Source organism: Balaenoptera musculus, chromosome 7 (genome assembly GCF_009873245.2).
Source record: "Balaenoptera musculus isolate JJ_BM4_2016_0621 chromosome 7, mBalMus1.pri.v3, whole genome shotgun sequence".
Classification (NCBI taxonomy): Eukaryota; Metazoa; Chordata; class Mammalia; order Artiodactyla; family Balaenopteridae; genus Balaenoptera; species Balaenoptera musculus.
In genome coordinates, this window is record NC_045791.1 from 25,092,160 (window position 1) to 25,114,940 (window position 22,781).

Here is a 22,781-nt window from a genome sequence, read left to right on the forward strand (position 1 = left end):
AATGCACACTAATATAGAAGAGAATATGTTTTGTATTCTGCTTTTATTACTAAATCTTAGCATTAAGATTATATTCTGTGCTGATCCTTTTCTTTCTTTTTTTTTTTTTTTTTTTTGGCTGTGTTGGGTCTTCGTTGCTGTGCATGGGCTTTCTCTAGTTGCTGTGAGCAGGTGCTACTCTTCGTTGTGGTGCGTGGGCTTCTCACTGTGGTGGCTTCTCTTGTTTCAGAGCACAGGCTCTAGGCGTGCAGGCTTCAGTAGTTGTGGCACGTGGGCTCAGTAGTTGTGGCTCGCGGGCTCTAGAGCGCCGACTCCACAGTTGTGGCACACGGGCTTAGTTGCTCCGTCACATGTGGATCTTCCTGGACCAGGGCTTGAACCCTGGTCCCCTGCATTGGCAGGCAGATTCTTAACCACTGCGCCACCAGGGAAGTCCCTGATCCATTATTTTTGTCTTACATTCCTTCAGTATGATCAGTATAATATATGATAATTTGCCAAATCATTCCTCAGTTGATTTTATCTTTCCATTATTATAGCACTGAGATCATCATTTTCCCATATCTCTTAGTATACATTTCCAGAAATGGAATTACTGGGTAAAGAATATTAACATCCCTCTTTCTCATTACCCTCACAACCTCTCAGTGTCTACCTACTCATTATTTTCTTTAAAGATACTATCTTACATTATTTAAAAGTAGATTCATTTGAAAATTAACATTCCTGAGTATTTCCTACCAACATCATATGCATAGATACTTTTGTTTTTTAAAAAATTGGGATCTTAGATATGCATTTTACTACTTAACTTTTAAAAATTTAACAATATTTTGTTGTGTCATTAAAAGGTCTTCAAAACATTCTTTTCAGTGGCAGCATCATGTTCCCTGCTAGAGAGGCAACATAATATGGTCAGCTACTTACCTACTGTAGGATATTTAGATTGCTTCTGGGTTTTTGTTATTATACATACATTTACAATGGATTTCTTTAGTCAAAAGTGGGATAATTTGTTAAAGGATGTTATCAGTTTTATCTCTTTTGTATGTTATTATCAAATGTCTTTCTAATAGTGGTATCAATTTCCAGTTCTATTAGCAAGGCATAAGAATGCTGGTTTCACCATATCTATTCTGGCTAACATTTATTTTTGCTTGTATTTTTAATTGATGCTTTAATTGGTAAACCTGGCACAATACTTCATTGGTTTAATGTATGTGTGTGTATGTGTATGTGCACGTGTGCAAGTGTATGTATATTTTAAATAAGGATGGTAACTATTTTTCCCATTGTTTTATTCAGTCACTTTTTTCAATCATTCACTACCTGAAGTTTCTTCTAATGTGTTTTCCCATACCATAGACAATTGAAAACTAAAAACTACATTTCACAGACACCGATATAGCCATGGCTCTAGTTTTGATTTAAGTACCTAAAGTCAGATGTACTAGCTTGAGTTTGGAATATAGAAATGAGACCACCTTTTGTTGCTTCTGCTGGTATTTATCTGATGGAGAAACTGAATTTTTCTACATCAGTCTTCTTCCTTTCTCTATATCAAGAGACAAGGAAGAGGGTATCTTTTTGTTGTGCTGTGTTTCGTTTTGTTTTATTTTCCAGTATGACATATTATTTCTGGAGCTAATAGTTTTGGTGCAAACTTCCTAATCTCTAGATCTCAGCTAAGATGGTGTGTTTTTGAAACACCATGTTTGCCATTTGTGGCTTCCCGATGCCCTAGCTTCTGATTATGGTAGGTGTTCCAGCTTAAGCCAGGCTAGTTTGTGGTGGTTTTGAGGAAAGTTCCCAAGACCCAGTCTAGAAGCTGCTGCTTCAGGCTTCTCAATGATTTTGTAAGTACCTATCTATTTGTGTTTGATCCTTTCTGCTTAAAATAGCTAGAATTGTTTCTGTTAATTTAAATGTAAATGTACCCTGATTGATCACTACATTAGGGATGATTGAAGCTTATGCAACTCTGATCTTATGTTTTTCCACCAAACGTGTGTGTGTGTGTATATATGTGTATATATGTGTGTGTGTGTGTGTATATATATATATATATATATGTGTGTGTGTATGTATATGTACATATATATAAATGCACACACACATATATACACACACATGTATATATGTATGCATAAATGTGCATGACTGTATTTTTGCATGACATGCCAACACTTCCCAAGTGGTAACCAGAGCAGTTTAAAGGCTGGTTACACACACACACAAACGCACACAAAACTACCCCTATCTTGAGGCTTCTGACACAAAACCTTCAATTATCCAGAGGATTTCTTGAACATGAGAGCTGGTGTCTCTACATTCCTAGCATTTGATACAAAGCTGGACATAAAAAAAAGTACTAAAAGGCATGTATTTTATCACAGTTAAGTCTCTTGGGTTCTCAATTTAAAAGTATTTGCACTATGAATTCTAACCACTTAGACTTAAAATTATAACAAATTTAGAGGTCTCATTTCATAGTCCTCAGCAAGCATATGATAAGAAAGCAAAAGAGATGGCAGGACAGTGGTCAGAGAGCGAGCACAGACAAAAATAAATCGAGACAAAATATACACTGTAAAAAGCAGTCATCATAATCTTAAAACTTATGGTATTTGTGGGACATCTAAAAACCAACTGTCTCCACATGGACACCATTTCTATGAGGGCCATTAAAACTACATCTGATTATGCAGACCCTGAGTAAAGAACTTAATTAATTTTTGTGTAAAAATTTAAACTTAACAAAAGTCCTGTGTGAAAAATATTTATTGGCTTATTTAAATAAAGAACAATTAAGTTATTCTAGCATATTTCAAAAATAAAACAAAGATATGTCTAACTACTAGATAACTTTTCAACAAAATTGTTAAAGAGATTGATATTTAATTAGTATAGCTCCAGTTACTTGGAAAGTGAAATAATGAAATGAATTTCATCCCCAATGCTGGATAAAGTGAACTATTACTTAATGTGGATTTTTGTTGGACTAAACACACCTATTACTAGAGGCAGCATCTTGGTTCAAAAAAGAGAAAATCTGGTTAACCAACGATTCAGGCTCATTAGACCATGAACATTCTTTAGGGAATTAAGGAAAGGATCTTCCTAAAAATCTTCCCTAAAGTACGGTTCCCAAAGATCCATAAATCTGGTGACTCTACCGCCCAATTAGGTTTCTCATTCACATTATCACACACATACAAAAGAGAAAAAAAAAAACAAAAAAAACCTAAATACTGATTTTGAGAAAAATGGCTTGTACACATTCACAGGCAAATTTGGCCTGATGATGTCTCATGTTATTACGGACGCTGATGCTCCTAATTAATACTAAGAACCCTATTCTGAAGCATTAGCTGCTGGCAAATGTTTGATTTTCAATAACATACTTTTGCACGACCTGCCATCACTTCCCAAGTTGAAGCCAGTCCTGCAGCGACAGGTCCGTGCTTTGTAACCGCTGCTGAGCAGACAGATGTGTGAACATCCCCCTGGCATTCCGTACGGATCCACTTCACATGCATGGCTTCTGACTACAACAAATGAAAAACAGCATGCTTGAAATTCTCCAAAGACAAGATAATTATGTGCATCAGTATGTTGAAACTTTGACAGTGCAAGAAGAGGAAATCCCAGCAAAAATCTATATACCCAAATATTTTGTATCCTAATCAATTGGAAAAGAGTTTAAACCCCAAAAAAGAAAAGGTAGGGATTTGCCAAAATCCTCCTAAGTCTACCTTTTACAAAAATTCTGAGAAGATAAAATGCTTTTATATTAACCTAAACTGTTTACATGTAAGCAAAATAAGAGTAACATGATTTTTTGGTACATGCTTATTGCACTTTTAAAAAATACACTTTTCTGGTAAATATAAAAAAAAAATACTGTTAAAATATTCTAGGTTAGGTAGTTAGGCAGAGAAAGGATTTCTTCTGAAATAATCTATTATATGGGCACCTAAATTAGGATAAATGTGCTTCAGTGATTACCTTTATTGAGAAGTGCTGAGATAAATTTTTTCTTCAATTTTGAGTCCATTGCCATTTGGAGAACGCTTCCACAAAATGAATTTTGTGTGTGTGTGTGTGTGTGTGTGTGTGTGTGTGTGTGTGTGTGACTATAATTGTCGAAAGGAGAAGGCTGAGTTTTCATGTGGAGGTTATGGAATAGAAGGATGTTTTATGAGTGTAGAAGGTGGAGAAGAAACAAAAATAGGAAAAGTACTGTATGGAGAGGATGAGAAAAAGAAAGGTCAAAGAGAAAATGCTGTAGTAGGAATAATACCAGTAAGATTTTATGCATTACTGTAATTATATTTCTTTTCAGTCACAACTTTCTTGGAATTATGATGAGTAATATGACAATTTTATTTTAATATTAAAACTTATATGCTTTCAAAAACTGTGCTATGTTCTTTTTGTATTCTGCATTCTCTAAATGAAAAGATAACTGAAATGTAGTTTATTTTTTTGCACAAGAGTGTTGCTTTTATTTTCCAGTCTCATCCCATTTCTGTACTAGATCACATCTCCTCTTACCTACTTAGCAACTCTCCACTTTCTCACTGTCTTCATTACTTTTGCTCTCTGCATTGGATCATGCCCATCAGCATACAAATGTGCCATTATTTCCACATCTTGGGGGGTAAAAAATCCTAATTTTAACCTTAATTCCCACAGCAATCCTTCAATTAGCTCCCCATTTCTCTGCCCCACCTAATATCAACACTATTCAAAGTTATCCTCGCTCATTTTCGACAATTTCTTTCCTTCCTATCTTTCCCAGATCCTTTCTACCCAGACATTCTCTTCACCGCAAACTGCTCTTGTCAGATCCCTATGAGCTTCATGCTGCTAAATCCAATGGCCAATTGAATTAACAGGCTTCTTCTCAGTCTCCTCTTTTGGTTCTTCCTATTGTCTTTGACTTCTCATTGTTGGAGTGTCCCAGTGTCCTTTATTTGGAACTCTTTTCTTCTCCATCTATAGTTACTTCCTTGGTGATCCCATCCATTTTCCTGGCTTTAAATGTCACCTATATGCCAATGACTCTCAAATTGCTATGTCCAGCTTGGGCTTGCCCCTGAACTCCAGACTTATATATTCAAATACCTCCTTGAAATCTCCACCTGAATTTATGACAGAAATTCAAAATAACATGTAAAAATTATACATTTTTTCTTTGCCCCCAGTCTGCTCCAAACTTAGTTTTCTTAATTTCAAAAATAACTCAGTTATTCCAGTTGCTCAGCCTAATTGCCATCATCCTTGCCTCTTTTTTAATTTACACCCCACATCAAATCCATTAAGAAATGCTGTTGGCTATACCTTCAAATATATTCTCAGTCTAACTAACCACTTTTCACCACCTTCACTACTACCATCTTGGTCCAATCCACCATCATCTCTAACTTCCCACCCTTGTCCCTGACAGCCTATTGTCAATATAGCAGCCATATTGATTCCTTTAAAAAGTCAGTCAGACCATGAGACTCCTCTGCTTAAGGCTTCCTAAGGACTCCCCGTCTCACTAAAAGTATAAGCAAAGGTTTTTACAACTGTCCGCAGGGCCCTACTTGTTACGGTCCTCCTGCATTTCTCCAGCTTAATTGCCTACTTCTCTTCCTCTTTTTACTCTGCTCCAGACCTATGGGTCTCCTTGTTCCTCCCTGAACAATCCAAGCATGCTCTTCCTCGTGGTTTTTGTGTGTGCTCATCTTTCTACCTGCCTCTCTCCTCCTTTAATTACTTAAAGTCTTCATGCAATTTCATCTTCTCAATGGGACTTCCTCTGACCATTCAATATAAAATTGCAAACTACCCCCATTCCTGACACTCATCTGCTTTATCTTTTTCCACAGCACTTACTATCTTCTAATAGAATAATAATTTACTTGTTTTTTTAAAATTATGTCTTCTTTACAACAATGCAGATCTCATAAAGGCAATGATGTTTTGGTCTGTTTTATTCACAACTATATTCTCAATGGACATAGAATAGTTCCTGGCACATAGTAAATGGTCAATGAATAATTGGTGAATTAATAAATCCTAATATAAAACTCTATTAAGGTTACCTACAGAATTCAAAATTTGAATTTCCTGTAAACATAATATGTATATGTGATAATACATTGCCTAAGCTGAATTTATGTTAATGGTTAGATAATTCTAAATTTGTTTTAATTTGAAGCACAAAAAGATGATGGACATTTGGGTGGTAGTTTTTGTATGTTACATTATTCTATATATGATTGAGCCTAAACTGTATTGATGAACAAGCATCACTAACCTACAATGCAAAGTAGTTAGCGTTTTTGAGGAATACTTAGGAATGTTGTAGCCTTCTCATTAAAAATTATTTTTTATTTAATATATATTAAGGAATGATTGGGATGTTCAGTCAAGAGACCTCAGTGACTGCAATAAAAACTAGACAGATACTGCAAGAAAATCACCTAATTTGAAATGTTTCCCAGAATGATATAAAAAAATTCCCTAAAGTCTTGGCATCTGGGTTTCCTGTATACATACATCAAGAGTGAAAGTTCCTTCCTGAATCTAAATCTAGCCGTCATTTTAATTCTATGGTTGTAGAAACGATTCACTAGCAACTGAACAATTTGTCATTGAGACTTGGGAAAGGAGCTCTATTCCATTTTATCATGAAGACATGTACATTTTTGCTATCACAACAGAGAATTTATGGCTCACCCACTTTAACACCAAACAAAGGCACAAGGACCATATCCCCATTCAATTTGCCATTGTGAAGTCTATGAAGAAGTCTTGCATCTTACCTATTGGTTGAGCTCTTTTTTGATAGATTCGGATTCCTCGAGCATTTTCCATTTTAATTAATGAATGAATATCAGTGCCATTAAATCGGTTTATCCGTATGATATTGAAGTTATCAGAATTGGTTGCATACAAATAGTCTTCAAACACAGTTATACCATAAAGATGTTTGACCTATAAAAAGGGGCAAAAATGACTATGATTTTTAATTATGTTGCTTTCAACTTGAAAGAAAAAATGATTGCTATTTACTCCTGTGGAAAATTCCCATAGTTGGAGAGTCACAACCATATTATCATTTATCTTCTCTCATACAATTTGACATTTCACTAATTTAAATTTTTTCTCTGAGAATAAAACATTATGCAGTAGTGGTTAAAGCACTACCCAATGTATGGGAGAGAATTTTATTCATGTTTCATTAAGAAAACATGTTCAGTAGCTACTTTTCAAAGCCTAGTGAGAACCAAACTTTCAAGCATATTCAATAACATGCTTATGGCACTGTTATGTAAAATTTGATATATTTTTGTGGGCTACATTTTCATATAGCCATGGATATGTAGAATCTGTAAAAGGCTTGCTTTGCCTGTGAAAGGACTGATGAGAAAACACCTTTGAAAATCCCATTTTTTAAAAAATACAGGTTACATTTAGACTAATAGTAGCCCCAGCATGGAAAATAGTAAACAACAAAATCACATATTTGGAATAATTGTAAATAAAATGTCAGCATTCTACTCAGAAATTGCACTCTTTCTAAAGCCTATTCATTATGAAAATGGAGCCCTGATTTGAGAATAACAATGTTTACTGCTCTCCACGACACTTCACAGTTAACAGTGTAACACTCCTCCTTTGCACAGGTCTTGGGGACTGTGGGTAAGAACAGACTTCTTGAACTGATGGAAAGCTTCCAGTAAAGCAAAGGAAGAATAAGTATACTGATTTTCTCATACAAAAAGGCACATGCTAGGCACATTGCCTTTGGGCATACCTTGTAGTATACTCAATTTAAAATGGTTCTGGACCAAGGTATGGTAGATTTGTCAATTGATTTGCTGTACAGATTTTGATGAAAAAGCATTTGTCATTATCATTTGGCATTATATTGCACTTCTAGTGTATTTTTCGTATAGATTTGTAGTCAAGAGAATTTGAGAAGTTATGCATGGTTTGACTGTAAAAAAATTTTATATAGAACAAAATCACAAAAATTTCTACTTAGGAAATCATACCAGTTCTATACCTTAAGCAAAATCATTTGATTTGCTATCTTTCTAGCTTACATGTCTCTTTATTACTATTCCTGATCCTCTCATAGGAGATGTTGAGTAAAAGAAGACTGGCTTTTCACGTTGTTTTTGGACATATTTCACTTCATGCCTAGGCTACAAATGAAAGTTAGGAATTAAGGGGGAGAATCATTCTATGTTAAAGCCCCAATAATCATTTTCAATGTTAGTGTTACTCTCCAGTAAGTGTTTGTAGGGGGAGGCATGTGTGTATTTACTAATAATATTTTCCACATAACTGACATCATATTCACTAAATATATCTATGACCCAATTTTGATTTGGGCAATACTTTTTTTTTCCTGTAAAAATTACAAGCAACCTGAAGTCTTCCATTAATTGCCATTTATTTTATGCATGCTTTGCTTAAAGTCTGGGGCCAGTCATCTGCAAGTGTGCGATTGTGGCCTAAACACATTGCTGTCTATGTAACTGCCAGTCCAAGCCTCAGGAGAGAAAGTAAGCATGGCTACAGAGGGGGCAACTGGTGAGGGCAGAAAACATGTTCACACAATGGCCATCAAATTCTACTCACTGCCTCGCTGCTTTCCTTCAGAAGGGTTTGTTTACCATAAAGTACCTACATTGTTGCCTGGCCTGCTAACTACCCCCAACAGAGGTGGCAGGAGCTTGGTGTGGTGCATAGACCATTCTGCCTACAGGACAAATACAAAATTTTATCTTTGTTGGATTACGTAGTGGCAGACTAAGCATGTGTTTAGGGAACCAGCAAAACACAGGCAATAGAAATGGGAAAAAAAAAAAAAGGATAATTAAAAACTTCAGATACTAAAAAAGTTTTAAAAGTAGTCATGGGGAAGATCATTTGAATTCCTCATTCTTGTTTCAAGGTTTAAAATTTTAATTACATATACGTAAAAAGAAGGTCCATCATAATCATTTTAGAGACTAGGTCCTCTAAGGTCATAACTAGACTGACAAGGAAATCAAAGTTTTAAGGACAGTCGAAGGTGAGAGAGAAATAAGTGACCTCACCTCTAATACTGGACACTTTTTTTTAAACCACCCAGATTAGTGCATTTTTTTATCTGCCGAGGAAGTGAAAACATTTCATTGTTAAAAGCTGATTATAAAGGCAAAGTAACTTTACAGGACAATTACAGAATATTTGTGCCTTGCACTGCAAAAGAAAACAGAGTCACTTATTTCAGCTCCACAGAATGAGAATCTCACATAAAATTAGTGAGATCAGTGAGGTAAAATTGAATTTAAAAAGTAAACTAGTGAATAAGGCTTATTTCCACTTAGAGAGCTTCTTCAGGTGTTTATTGAGTGTTATTTGCAAAAACATGTAATTCAGCAAGGGGAAAACTATACAGATGGGAAAAATTTTGACCTCAGTGCTTTTCACAAAATTCTTATTTTAGGAAGTACCTGAATACATCAGAAGGCAAAATTTAATCCAACCTATTAAAATAATAATGATACTTTTGTGAGCCAGCATATGCATTGTTAGCAGAAAAAATATATATATCTCCAATGCCACATGGGACAGATGATAGTTCAGTTTCTTACAAATGAACTACTTAAATTAGTTTTCAGTAAGTAGGTCATATTTACTGTCCTACTCTAATACTTTTCTTTCTTACTAGTGTAGCATTTTTGGTTTTGTTTGTTGTTTTTGATTTATTTCCGTTGGTTTTTGTTTTGTGTGCTTTTTTTCTTTTTTTAATAGAGGGAAAGAGGGGGAGAGAGCCCCCTCTCCCGCCCCATACTATGGAGTACACAGTACACTGTGAAAAGAACATTCTCCCATATAGCAAACACATCACAGTTTTTATGACCCACTGCAGCTTGACTTCATAAGAAATTTTCAACATTGCAATTTTCAGTCTTCTTCCTAGTATGATACCATCCATTCTATTACCTTAGCTGCATTTCCGAACCAAATTCTACTTACTTGTCTGCCTTGGATGATAGTATGTCTGTTTTTTCCTTGATAGTCCACTACTTCCACATAGTCCAAGGAAAGATCTACCCAGTAAACCAATTTGTTCACTAGGTCTAGTGCCAGTGCAGCTGGCTGCTCAGTCTTGGAATCAATTATCCTTGTTCTGTTCATCCCATCCATGTCACATCGCTCCACTTTGGCCACATTCCCATAGTCAGTAAAGAAAAGTTTTCTGTTGAAAGAAAACGAAATGTTAAAGTGAAGGGAGGGGGGGAAGCATATTCAATAGAACCATCTGTAAAAAACAGAACTTTTCCTTCTAATTTATTTCAGTGGTTACATCTGTTAGCTTCCCATAACCATTTCCATATAATATCACTCATAAACAGAGAAATCTGCTAATGAATATTGCAGGGCATGAGGGAGCAGGTTAACTAACAACTGTAAAATTTCCCCAAAATCAATGATTATGATGGGTTTATTTTTGTATTAGGGGAAATGTTTCTTTAAGCTTCATAGAGCCAATACACATATACCCCAGGAGATGCGTACAGCCCATTTGGAGTAAGCTTTAGAAATGAGCCAAGTCACCAGGCCAGGGCATGTGAACTATCAGGCTTTATCTTCAACCTGCTTTTCAAATTGCCTGGTAAAGCCTGTCTCCTATAAAAGCTATTATGTGGAGCTCAGTGAAGCTATGAGTGGTAGAGAATAGCAAACCTGGAATGGAATTAAGCAGATGGAAAAGCAAATGTGCTGTTTGTAGCAGTGGAAATAAAATACAAATAATTCCCCCCAAACCAATCCCAAATCCTCCCAAATATTCCCAGTTTATAAAATTTCACAAAGCAAATGCAGGCTGTTTCTTTTCATTTTCTCTTTATACAATTTTTGAAGAAAAGGCTGAAAAGCAATGTTGACTTCTGAGACAAGAAATCCTTCTATGAAGCACAAACAGCGTCTGTCTAAGGTTTAAATACCTCCAATGCTTCAGTGTCTAATATTTGATTAGTATTCACAATGTTTAGTAAACACAAATCAATTTCAATTAACCTGACAATATTTTAACAAGATTACCTACTCATGAGAGTAAATTACATTTGTAAATGGAAGACCATCTTGCCTTGACTTAAATACAATCTCAAGAATAATCTGATTTCCAGTGACTGAGCAATATTAAGATTACCTAGAGTATAGAATATTTGACTTTACAAACTTGGTGAATTAGTTTTTAGTGACTTTTCTCAACATTGTTGCATCATCTAACAATATGGGGTATCTTTTAAGCTAAAGAGTATTTAAACTTTAGCTCTTTCTGCTGTGGGAGATTTTGACTCATTTTTTTAACATTAATGCGTACTGGTTTGTGATAGCGTGAGCCACATTTTCTTATGAGTATATATTTCCCCAAATATTCTCGAAAGATCAATTTATCACAATAAGTTAAAATTATTTTCAAATGACATGTCATTCAGGTGAAGAGCTTTCTATGCCAGTGAAGAACAAATAAAAGGGCATATGGTGCTATGTTTTACTGTCATGCTAAATGCTCTGACCTCTACTCTTGCACGAGCTCATTCTCTCTCTCTCTCTCATCTCTATCACTATCTCTTCCTGCTTCCATCTTTCATCTCCTCCTTCTTCACTTGTTAATCAGTTTGTTCACAGTTATCTCAAGTTACTGTTATGATTACCTAGTTTCCCTCTTCCTCACCGTAGAACACTGCCCACTATTCCTATTATAAGAAACTCTCTTCCTCACCTCATACCAAAATGCCTGTCCTTTCATAGTTTCCTTTTCTAACTGGTCCATTTCACAGAACTGAATAGATACTGCTGTGCAGGTAGCTTAGCTTTGGGATAGAGAGTTAGAGGCTCTGGCCCACTGTGTATAGCATGTTATGTACAGACTACGTATAGTCATATGAAGCAGGTGGTTGCACTATCTACATGGTGCTGAAGAGGAAGCATGAGCCTGGAGATGGGAACTTATCTCAAGTCACATTGAGATGACTTAATTACACATGATCCTAAAAGGAAAAAAAAGAGAAGAGTGCCAAGCCAAGAACCTTGGAGGCGTGTTGTTGAAGAAAGATGACCAAATAAGATCCAAGGTTATGGTCACAGAGATAACACAGACTCTTATCGAGGCCTAAGGGAGAAAAGTTCCATGATAAAGAATTGAACTGGCTGGCTGGGTCAATCACTTCCCAAAAATTTTTAAAAAAAGAATATAGATCGAGATGTCACTGAATTTGTTATTTGTTAAAACACTAGTAATTTTTGGTACTTCTCTTTGAAAAGTTTAGTTATGGAGGAAGCGTGAACCAGATGATAATGAAGGAGGTCAGGAAAATGTAAATAATTTGTGCAAGAAGATTTTCAGTGATACTGACCAGTATTGCAGGAATGATTCAAGTGATTCTCATATTTATTCCAGGTCATAATAAAACTGGTTGAGGTAATCTCCCCGTCTGAATAAACTTAAGCCAAAATATGAAAAAAAAGTATAAATACATGATTCACCAAAATTTTGCTATTTTAATGGAAGTGTAAAATCAAAAGAACAGGAGGACTTTGGGTATGTGAAATGGCATTGAGCTAGAAGAAACAGTAAAGAATTGGTCATTGTACTTCCACCACATAGCAGAATAACTAGTGCTGAGTGGGGATGTAAAAGGTGGTCTTTACATCAAATTTAACTTCCCCAGATTTCAGAATACTGAATATGTTGAGCTCTGTTCACTTGTAATTGAAATGCAAGAAATGGAAGTATTCTCCAGGATAATAACACTAAGACCATAAATCTGCAAGCAATAAATACCCAGAGTCACATGATTCTGACTGTGATTATGATTATGTCACATGACTATGACTGTCATTATGACTGTAGATGTTTCTTTGCTTGTTTTAGTACTGTTTAATTTTAGTTTAAAATTATATATTATTATTACAGAGAAAAGCTTTATTCTCAGGGCCTTCTTTGAGGTATGACTATTATAATTATAAACAAAAGCTAAAGTTTTAATTATTTAAAACCTAACTAAATTTCATTTGTGATATAAATGTAGCTGGGTTGAAAAAAAAGCACTCTTTTCTTTCTTGTAAAATATTTGTCCAAATATTAGAAAAAGGAAATAGTGCTCTGTGAACCCCATTGTCTCACTGACCTTAATAATTACCTATGAGATAGAAGGGTCAGATTATTTCTATTTTACACATGAAACTGGCTCAAAGTCCACTTGGATAGCCACTGTCAGAGCCGTAACACAAATGTTTGTCACGCCTTTTGTTTTTAACTCACTATTTTGAAATAATTTCAAACCTACAGAAAAGTTGTAAGAATTATAGAATGAATGTCTATACCCTTCACCTAGATTCACCATTTGTTCACCTTTTTTCCTCTGGCTATTTCTAGTACTCTCTGAACCATTTGATAGTAAATTGCAGACATGATGATTCTCTTCATCTAAAATTTCAGCCTGCATCTCCTGAGTACCAGGACATTCTCCTGCATAACCACAGTACATCTATCAAAATTAATATGTTTAACACTGATACAATGCATAGCTTTTATTCAGATTTTGCCTGTTGACCAATAATGTTTTATATATTAAAAATTCCTTTTTTTCCTCTAATTTAGAATCCAATCAGCATCATATATTGCACTTAACTGTCTTTTCTCTCTAGACTCCTTTAATTTTGAATAGTTCCTCAGCTTTCCTTTGTTCATGATGTTACCATTTCTAATGTGTAAATGTGAGTTGTGCTGAAGAATATCCCTATCTTGAGTTTGCCTGATTTTTCTCATAATTCGATGATGTTATGCTTTTTGAACTGAAATGTAATAGTTTTGTACTTTATTGTTTCTGCCTCTGGGCTTAGAAACCAACAGGTAAGCCTATGCTCTATTGCATAAATTCCCTAAAAAGAAGCAAAGATGGTGGTTTGAAATCTCATTTATTCCATCTTATTCAGTGTTTCTGAACATTTAACTCTCTTAATTTCCAGGGTTCTCAGTCACACTTTCAGCATCTCCTCCCACCAGAAACCGAGTATCTTTTGCTGCTTCTAGTACAGCCAAGACCCCAGTGTAGCAATCCGTGTGTCCAACTCATGGTGATTGGTGGAGACCATTCCCAAATCTGTCCTATGCTCCATTCCCTCAGATTTGCAATACTGACATTTCTTCTTTCCCTGTTCTTTCCTGAGATATCAATTATTTTTTATTCTCCAGAATAAAGAAGAAATTAAATTGAGATTGCTATTCTCTTGTTCTTCACTTATTCTTTTAATGTCATTCTATTCAATTCCCACTAACAAAAAAATTAAAATTAAAATAAAACAACATCCCAACTACTGTCTCTAAGATATGTTTAACTATTAGTTCATAAAGGACAGGAACATTTCTTTCAAACTTTTAATTATTCACCCAGTTCATTCATTATAATTTGGCAGCTGTAGTAAATAGGAGTTTGTCATTTTGGCTTCCTTATCTCATCTAATATGGGAAACTGATTTTAACTGACATCTTTGTTGATTACCTGACTAGTCCTATTTTACTACAGATATATAAGTTTTTTTATACAATTGGGGATAGCAAGAAACTTTGAGTATTGTTGGTAAACTTGCCTGACATAAATCAAAAGTCACAAAGGGAGCACTCACCGACAGTGACAGAGCATTGTGCTTACAGAGTTAACGGCCCTAATCGTTCCTATGCTTTAAAGCAAAGCAGTTGTTACACATACTGATGTCTTAAAACATGTACTTTTTTTCTTTAGCTGATAAAAATAAGACTTACTTGTCCCACTGATATCTGTTTTAAATGATTCTTCCCTACTTTTGTACTTTGTCCAAAAGGACAAAGGGGAATTTAAACAGATCAGAGTCTTATCCACATCCTTTAACTGCATAGTCAAACCTGGTTTTGTGTCATCATTCTTGCCCCTAACATTTTGATTATAGTTTAATGATGGAATTTAGAAATTTTCAGAGTCCTCACAATGAAATTATCTATCATTCATTTTAACTGCTGAAAAATGAAGTTACACAACAAGATTTTGGTTAAGAAATAAATGAGAGGGGAGTGAGATGTAAAACTAGAGGGCCACATATTGCTAAATTAAAAAAAAAAATCATTGTTCTGATTAGGGCCTAGCAAACCCTCCATGTTTATTAAACATGTGTTAAATTAGAGAATTTCATATCTTTATATTTCAGGAAAATGATATGTATCTTTCTTAGCAAGGATTACATTAGTAACTTCATTTTTCAGTCTTGTTTTAAAAATAACTGTGTAATCCAAATAACATCAATAGTATTACAACTTTATTTTTTCTTCCATTGTATATACAAAAATTGAGCAAGAAAGTGATTTTCTACATTATATGGAGTAATTAAAGTATACTCATAACTAAAGTAGAAATATTAAATATTTAGCATCGTAATTCTAAAATGCAATTGTGAATATTAAAGGGTAATGAGTCTTTGGAGTTAGCAGTTTAAATTCAATTTCTATCAGCTCCTGCTGCTTAAGGGATGTGGAAGATAAACAAACTATTTTCTCTGTCTAACCAAGACTGTTCAAGACAGTTATTTATTGATTTTTCCTTGATTGGGGTTTTTGCTTTCATTGTTTGAAAAATCTCTCTTGAACTTGCTTTTCAGTTCATACATAAACACACAGAAATTAAACTTGACATACAGACTCCTTCTCTCAGCAGGCTACTCTATATTCTGGAAACATTCCCACTAATAATCCTGCCAGAAGTGTTACTGTATTAGATATGTCAGTCAACATTCTTATTTACCTAAACCTGTCCCACTCAGTTAGTGTTCCTGAGAGGGGCAGCCCTATGGGCAGTATTATCCCTCCCCTGGTTACCGATACCGAGGCCAAGGGGGGATGTGTGATGGAAACTGAAACCAAATCATAGGCTGAGCTGAATCACTAAGACCCTTTCTCTCACTAATCCAAACCAAACAGTGTGGAGCTCACCTAGTGGGCAGCTGTGCTAACATGGGTGGGGAGGGGTTGGGGGCGTTGAGAGAGGAGGAATACCAGAGCCTGTGTAAAGAAGTAGGGGAGTTGTGAGATAGAGATGGGATGGCAGGAGCCATGTGATGCTCGGGCAAGGAGTTCTCTAGGACCCAGGAGTCTTGGGTCCTTTGTTATGTAAACCCGTGGGAGTCTCCATATCCTCTTGGGAGATCCGTATACATCTGAGCTGGCTTCAGTGGGTTTCTGTACTTGGAAGCTAACGTGCCAGGAGAAAAACACTACAGTGTTTAATGTTCTATTTGAAGATTCAGATAACTCCTGCAATGAAGATTTTGAACAATCAAAAATCATACTGCCTTAGGAAATAGATATTGAAATGCTAACTCTATATAAAGCAATCATTTTATAATGTTCACATGTAATCCTCATATAACCCCAACTTGGCATAAATATATAAATATAAAATAAATATATAAATAGAAAGCATCTGACACTTTTTTCTGCCGTCTCCCATGAAAACACAGAGAAGAAGGATGTTAATAATGGACAATAATTTTTTAAAACCATCTTCATTTTTTAAAAACTTAATATATTATTCAAGACATAGATATCCAACTGTCCTTCCTAAATTCAATCTGGCTAAACTCTCTCACAAATTCGAATACAGCCTCTCTCAATCCCCATCTTACCCCAACACTGCCTCTAACTCATCTTTTTATTATTTTAAACAAATTTGTCTCTTAGGCTTTTCTTTCCATTTGTTTTTCATTTTCCATATTCTGAGAGCTAGGAGTTAACTCAGCAAGTAATAAACCTGCCATTGTAAAAAGGAAGTGATAAAAAAAAGTGGAGAAACAGAAAGATTTGCATATTATTGTATTATTATTTCTTTTTATCTTCATCACATAGATATTTCATCAGTGTTTAACACAGATTGGGACACAGTGGGATTAATACCTAATCCTCTTTCCCTGGATTGACATTGCCTGACACTTGGTTTATGTTCACTCATTCATGCCTACCAGCCATGGCTACACTTAAATTGCAACTACCGCATCTAACCACCTAAAAGATAATAACATACTTGGCCTAACATTTCGACTCCCAGGCAGCCATTATTCTCAGGCTGTAACTGAAACCTTATAGACCCATCTATATCTAAAACAAAATTTTTCAATATTCTCACCCTTATTTACACAGGTCTCTGCTCAAAGTGTAGGGCGGCCTAACCTCTGTCCACTGATACAAACTCCTCTCTTCCTACCCAAATCCTTCTGATCTGCCCTCTGAATCTCCTACTCTAAGATCACAAACTCCTCAATATCCTAAGACTATACTTTGAATGTTCATTCCACCTTTTTGCCTTTACTGAAACTTAGTGAAACTTAGCATCTCTTGAGGTCATCCTTTCCCAGCAGTCACTGAAAATGTGGGCTTCTTATAAGAACCTCAGGAGTAGATATAAAATCAGTGCCTTCTCCAATACTAATTCCAGAATATTACTCTCTTCTTATCTTGCACCATCTCCTGTTTTTTGAGGGTCTCACAAATAGGCTGTATCCATCCTCAAGGTGGATTATGTATTATAAAACCCTTTATAGCTGCTGATAACAGTCGAAATAAAACCTCATATTCTTAACACTGCCCAAAACAGTTGCATGTTCTAGTCTCTGCCTATCTCTCCAGCTTCATCTAGTAATATGTTTCCCCACTTCTAATACCTTGGCCATCTAGCAGTATCCTTCTATAAAATTCTAATACCTTGATCATCTTTCAGCGCCTTAAACAATCCACAGATTTTCTTCCTTTCTCCACTTCACATATTCTGTCTCCAAGTCTGGAAAGTAATTTCTACCATGCTATTCTGATCTTGGCTTTAGTTTTCAAGTTAAATGTCAATTTCTATGAAAGACATTTCCTGCTTTTACAATATCAATTAGGTCTGCCTGATAGAATCTCATGTCATTCTGTATTTTTTATCACACCCTTCTTTATTTAATTGCATAAAACAGATACACACATACACATACAATGATAAGGTTAAGATCTGTTTACTAAGTAGACTACAATCTCCAAGAAGACAAAGGCCATATCTGCTTTATTCAGCATTGTATGCTCACAACTTAACTATGTATCTGCCCATACTAAGCTTCTCTCTCTATCTATATATCTACATATATCTGTATAAGCTCTGGACTGACTTCCTTATATTGGAAAATAAAATCTAAAACTCAGACTTAAAATTATGTTTAAGGGGCAAAAAATATGGATAAGGCCATTCTAGCATATGAAAATAAGTTGGTTTTCCACATTATCCAGTGTAGCTCACTGTAATTCTCTGGGCCCAAATCATTAGCTAATAATAAATTATGGCTTTGCCTCAGTTTGATTGCATTGACCTCTTTTGCACATAATTCCCTTTGGAGAACCTGTAGGGAGTAGTGATATTAGTTCATGATAAGATTTAGTATTCCTGTGTCTGGCCAATTTTCATTTTTAATGGCATCCCCTCAATATTAAATTCTACGTACCTATAGATACCAGATTATAACAGCATTTGGATGTATTCCTAAGGGGGTTAGACCATCTACTCCCAGAATGTAGCAAAAGTTTTGTTTCTTTCCTTAAAGTAAGATATTTATATAATCAACAGGAATTTTAAGAATGTAATGATGTTCCCCATAAGGAAGATGGACTGAGCATGTTGGATGGATTAGATAAGGAGATACCAGTTTGGTAGGTATGCATTAGCACAGGGGTAAATGGAAAAGAGGAGAGAGATTCAAGATATATTTTGGGGTCTGTGTCAACAGGACTTGATAGTTAATTGGGTGAAAATAGGATGATTAGAGAGCAGCATTCTAGTACTATAATAACTTTCATAAAATATATTTATGGAATATATTGAGCCTCCAGATTTTTCTCAGGAAGTCTACCTGTCTGTAAGATCTCAAGGTGTCATTCCATTTAATACGAAGAATGCATTTTACAGTTTGGGTGCATTACTTTTCATGACCAAGGGCAATGCTATCTTAGGACTCCTTCAGGGGTCAGGATGCAGGATGTCAGTACTCAAAAGCTCATGCTCAATATACTTGATTCATGTGGAACAGTAGAATAGTTGTAGCAATATATTCAATGTGAGAAAGTTGCACTTTGAAATATGCAGAGATGTATAACCTAATTTCTGCACTTAAGGAAGTCCTATTGGTTTATAAAGGCATTTTTCTGAGCTGAAATAACACAGATGGCTGTCTCAGAGGCAGCTAAGGTAAGTATCCATGAAGTTGTGGACTGCTGAACAAAACTGGTTCACTGCTATGCTAATTACCAGTTATTTGAACTGTCAGTTTCTATTTTAAATTCTTACTAAATGGAGGAAAAAATAGCATGGTGAAAATGAAACTTAAACTACAGCATAGTTTTTTTAATATATTATTTATTGTTTATACTTCTGTGCCCATCTCGGTTTGCTGTTGGAATAAAATGTACAATAATATTGCAGTGATGATAAAATCATATGGTTACATAGATAAAACCACACGGTAGAAAATAAAGATTTCTTTGATGTTCACTTCCCTAGCTGCAAAGAGCAGATATACTTGGAAAAATAAGGCAAACCTCCTATAAAATAATAACTTCTTCATAAGTGACATTATTCAAATTTCTTGATTTAGTTTTAAGTAGAAAGGCAGTATCAAGGGCAGGCTAAGCGTGGCTAAGACTGCAGAGACCAAAGGAAGCTGATGAAGGGAAACAACTGTCCTTGCTCAGTTGGCAAAACAGGTATTTTAATAATTGATAGATGCTGTTAGACCAGGGTTTCTTGACCAGGGTGACCTTTAGGGGTTCCATCAACAACCAGTTTTGTAGGCTGTACAAACTGACAAGTATGCCAGCAAATATGTATTCCTATAGGTGTATTTTTTGGACAAAGCGTTAATACTCAAAAAGGTAAATATCCATGTTCTAAAACAGTGATCCTCAAACTTTATTGTATGCAATAATCATCTGGAGAGCCTGCTGAAATCTCAGTGTAGAATCTCAGTGATTCTACAATCACTGTGGTGGGAATTTGGGGAGTATCTAACAAAATTAAATATGCATTTAAAATCTCTTTCATCCAGCAATATTTGTTCCAGAAATTCATCTTGAAGATTCATCTTCACAAGTAAGAGACAAGACATGTACTGTTATTCACTATGATATGATTAATAACGGCAAAATATTGAAATATATTTTTTATCCAGTTCTCCCTTCCCCTCCCTATTTATCATTTCTTCCTAGAAATATTAATTTAGCACCTACTGAGCTCAAGTTTCTGGGAATACAACAGGGAATTCTAAGGTATTTAACCTCTACTTCTAGAGGGAATAAGGAGCAAGATCATTGAAGATAAATGTGCTTTACAACTTATGAATACTCAGAGATGGTTGGGTTGGGTAGCTCTGCAGACTGTTAATTGATAGAAGCAGTATCTTCTACCAAACTCTTGTTAGTGTCATAGTCAAAGAATTAAAAATAGGCTATTCAATCACGGTGATCTTTTCCCAATTTTAGTAATTTCTAACTTGGAGGCCAATTAGTTTTTCAAAGAGAACAGATTGTTTAAATCTTGTATTAGAATTTTTCCTAGAAAAGCCTTAGGTTATTGTTTGCTGCTCATCCTTCATGACATTTTTCCTCTAAATCAGTGTCTATAATATTCACCTTTCCAGGTCAATTTAGTAAGCTATAGTCTCCAGTTTTTCAGTCAAACACCAACCTAGGTGTTACTGTGAAGGTGTTTTGTATATGTGATTAACATCTAGAATCATCTGACTTTAAGTAAAGATGATCCTCGATAATCTGGATGGGCTTGATTTAATCCGTTGAAAAGTTTAAAAGCTGAACCAAGGTTTCCCTGAAGAAGAAATTCCAAACGTGGACTGCAGCAACAGCTCTTGTTCAAAACTTCCAGCCTGCCTTCCCGACTGCCCGCCCTAAGCATTTTCATCTAACTAGCTAGCTCCCACAACTGCATAAACCAATTCCTTACAAGAAAACGATACATATTTATTAATCCTACTAGTTGTATTTTTTTTTTCTGGTGGAACTCTGACTGATACAGTGCCTAAAAATTATTTAGGAGAATACCTCTCCATTAAGTAAGAATTTAAAATAGAAGTTGACAGTTCAGCTAACTGGTAATTAGCATAGCAGTGAACCAGATTTGTTCAGCAAACCAAAAGGAGAAAACAGAGGTCCTGAGGACATATTCTGGATCCCTAAATCCAGCCATGCTGAAGTTAGCACTGCTTGTTTTATTCAGGAATCTGAGCCATTAAATTTCTCCTTTTTGCTTAAGCTGATTTGAATGGAGTTTTCTAACATATATAACTGAAAAAATTTTATATGATAAATATTCATGGTTAAGGCAAATGGTAACTGAAATACCTATCACCACTACAGGAGAAATAGAAGTCAAATGTTCTACTGACAACAAAGGCATTGTGCAATTATTACTTAGGAAAGTTAGCAATTTAAAAGACAAATATGACTACTATAAAATAATTTTGTTTGATTTAAATAAAAGGAAAACTTATTTGAGTAATCAATGATTTTTATCAATACTCAGAAAATTCAGAAGTTTAAGATTACAATATCTGCAATTCCAATAAATGTTCCCGAACTTTATTTTGCTTTGCCACAGGGAACAGCACAAGTAAAGTAAGTTCATATCCCATTATGAATAAAAGCAATGAGCCATTAGAAATATATGTAATCTCCATCTGCCAGTTGACCTGTTTCATATATATATACATATATATGAAACACACACACACACATACAGATAATCCCTGACTTAATTATGGTTCAACTTATGACTTTTTGACTATACAATGGTATGAAAGTGATACTCATTGAGTAGAAACCATACAGTAGCCCCCCCTTATCCATGGTTTCACTTTCCACAGTTTCAGTTACCCACAGTCAACTATGGTCCAAAAATATTAAATGGAAAATTTCAGAAATAATTCATAAGCTTTAAATGATGTGCCATTTTAATAGTGTAATAAAATCTCACACTGCCTTGCTCTGTCCCACTCGGGACGTGAATTACCCCTTTGTTAGCACATCCATGCTGTATATGCTACCCAACCATCAGTATAGTAAAAGAATATATATAGGCTTCAGTACTAACCCCAGTTTTAGGCATCCACTAGGAGTCTTGGAATGTATCCTTTGCAGATAAGAGGGGGCTACTGTACTTCAAATTTTGAATTTTAATGTCTTCCTGGGCTAGCAATATGTGGTACTTACTCTCATATGATGCTGGGCAGTGGCAGCAGTCATAGTTCCCAGTCAACCACATGATCACGAGGGGAAACGACCAATACACTTACAGCCATTCTGTACCCATACAACCATTCTGTATTTCATTTTCAGTACAGTAGCCAATAAATTACATGAGATATTCAACACTTTATTTTAAAATAGGTTTTGTGCTGTATGATTTTGCCCAACTGCAGGCTAATGTAAGTGTTCTGAGAATGTTAAAGGTAGGCTAGGCTAAGCTATGATGCTTGGTAGGTTAGGTATATTAAATGCATTTTTTAAAATTGGGGTATAGTTGCTTTACACGCAGACGTAGAGGAAAGACGTGTAGACACCAGGTGGGGAAGAGGGGGTGGGATGAATTGGGAAATTGGGATGGACATATATACACTACCACGTGTAAAACAGGTAACTAGTGGGAACCTGCTGTATAGCG

At 35.3% G+C, this 22,781-nt stretch overlaps 1 protein-coding gene across 1 annotated transcript in view; it reads right to left on the reverse strand.

Moving 5' to 3' along the window:
- LRP1B (LDL receptor related protein 1B) overlaps window positions 1-22,781 on the reverse strand; it is a 1,897,582-nt gene that overhangs the window by 827,116 nt on the left and 1,047,685 nt on the right. Inside the window, exons 8-10 of the mRNA XM_036857483.1 lie at window positions 10,033-10,255; window positions 6,819-6,990; window positions 3,405-3,548 (exon numbers count right to left, since the gene is read on the reverse strand). Coding sequence (XP_036713378.1) covers window positions 3,405-3,548; window positions 6,819-6,990; window positions 10,033-10,255 — 539 coding nt within the window. The remainder of the gene's footprint in view (window positions 1-3,404; window positions 3,549-6,818; window positions 6,991-10,032; window positions 10,256-22,781) is intronic.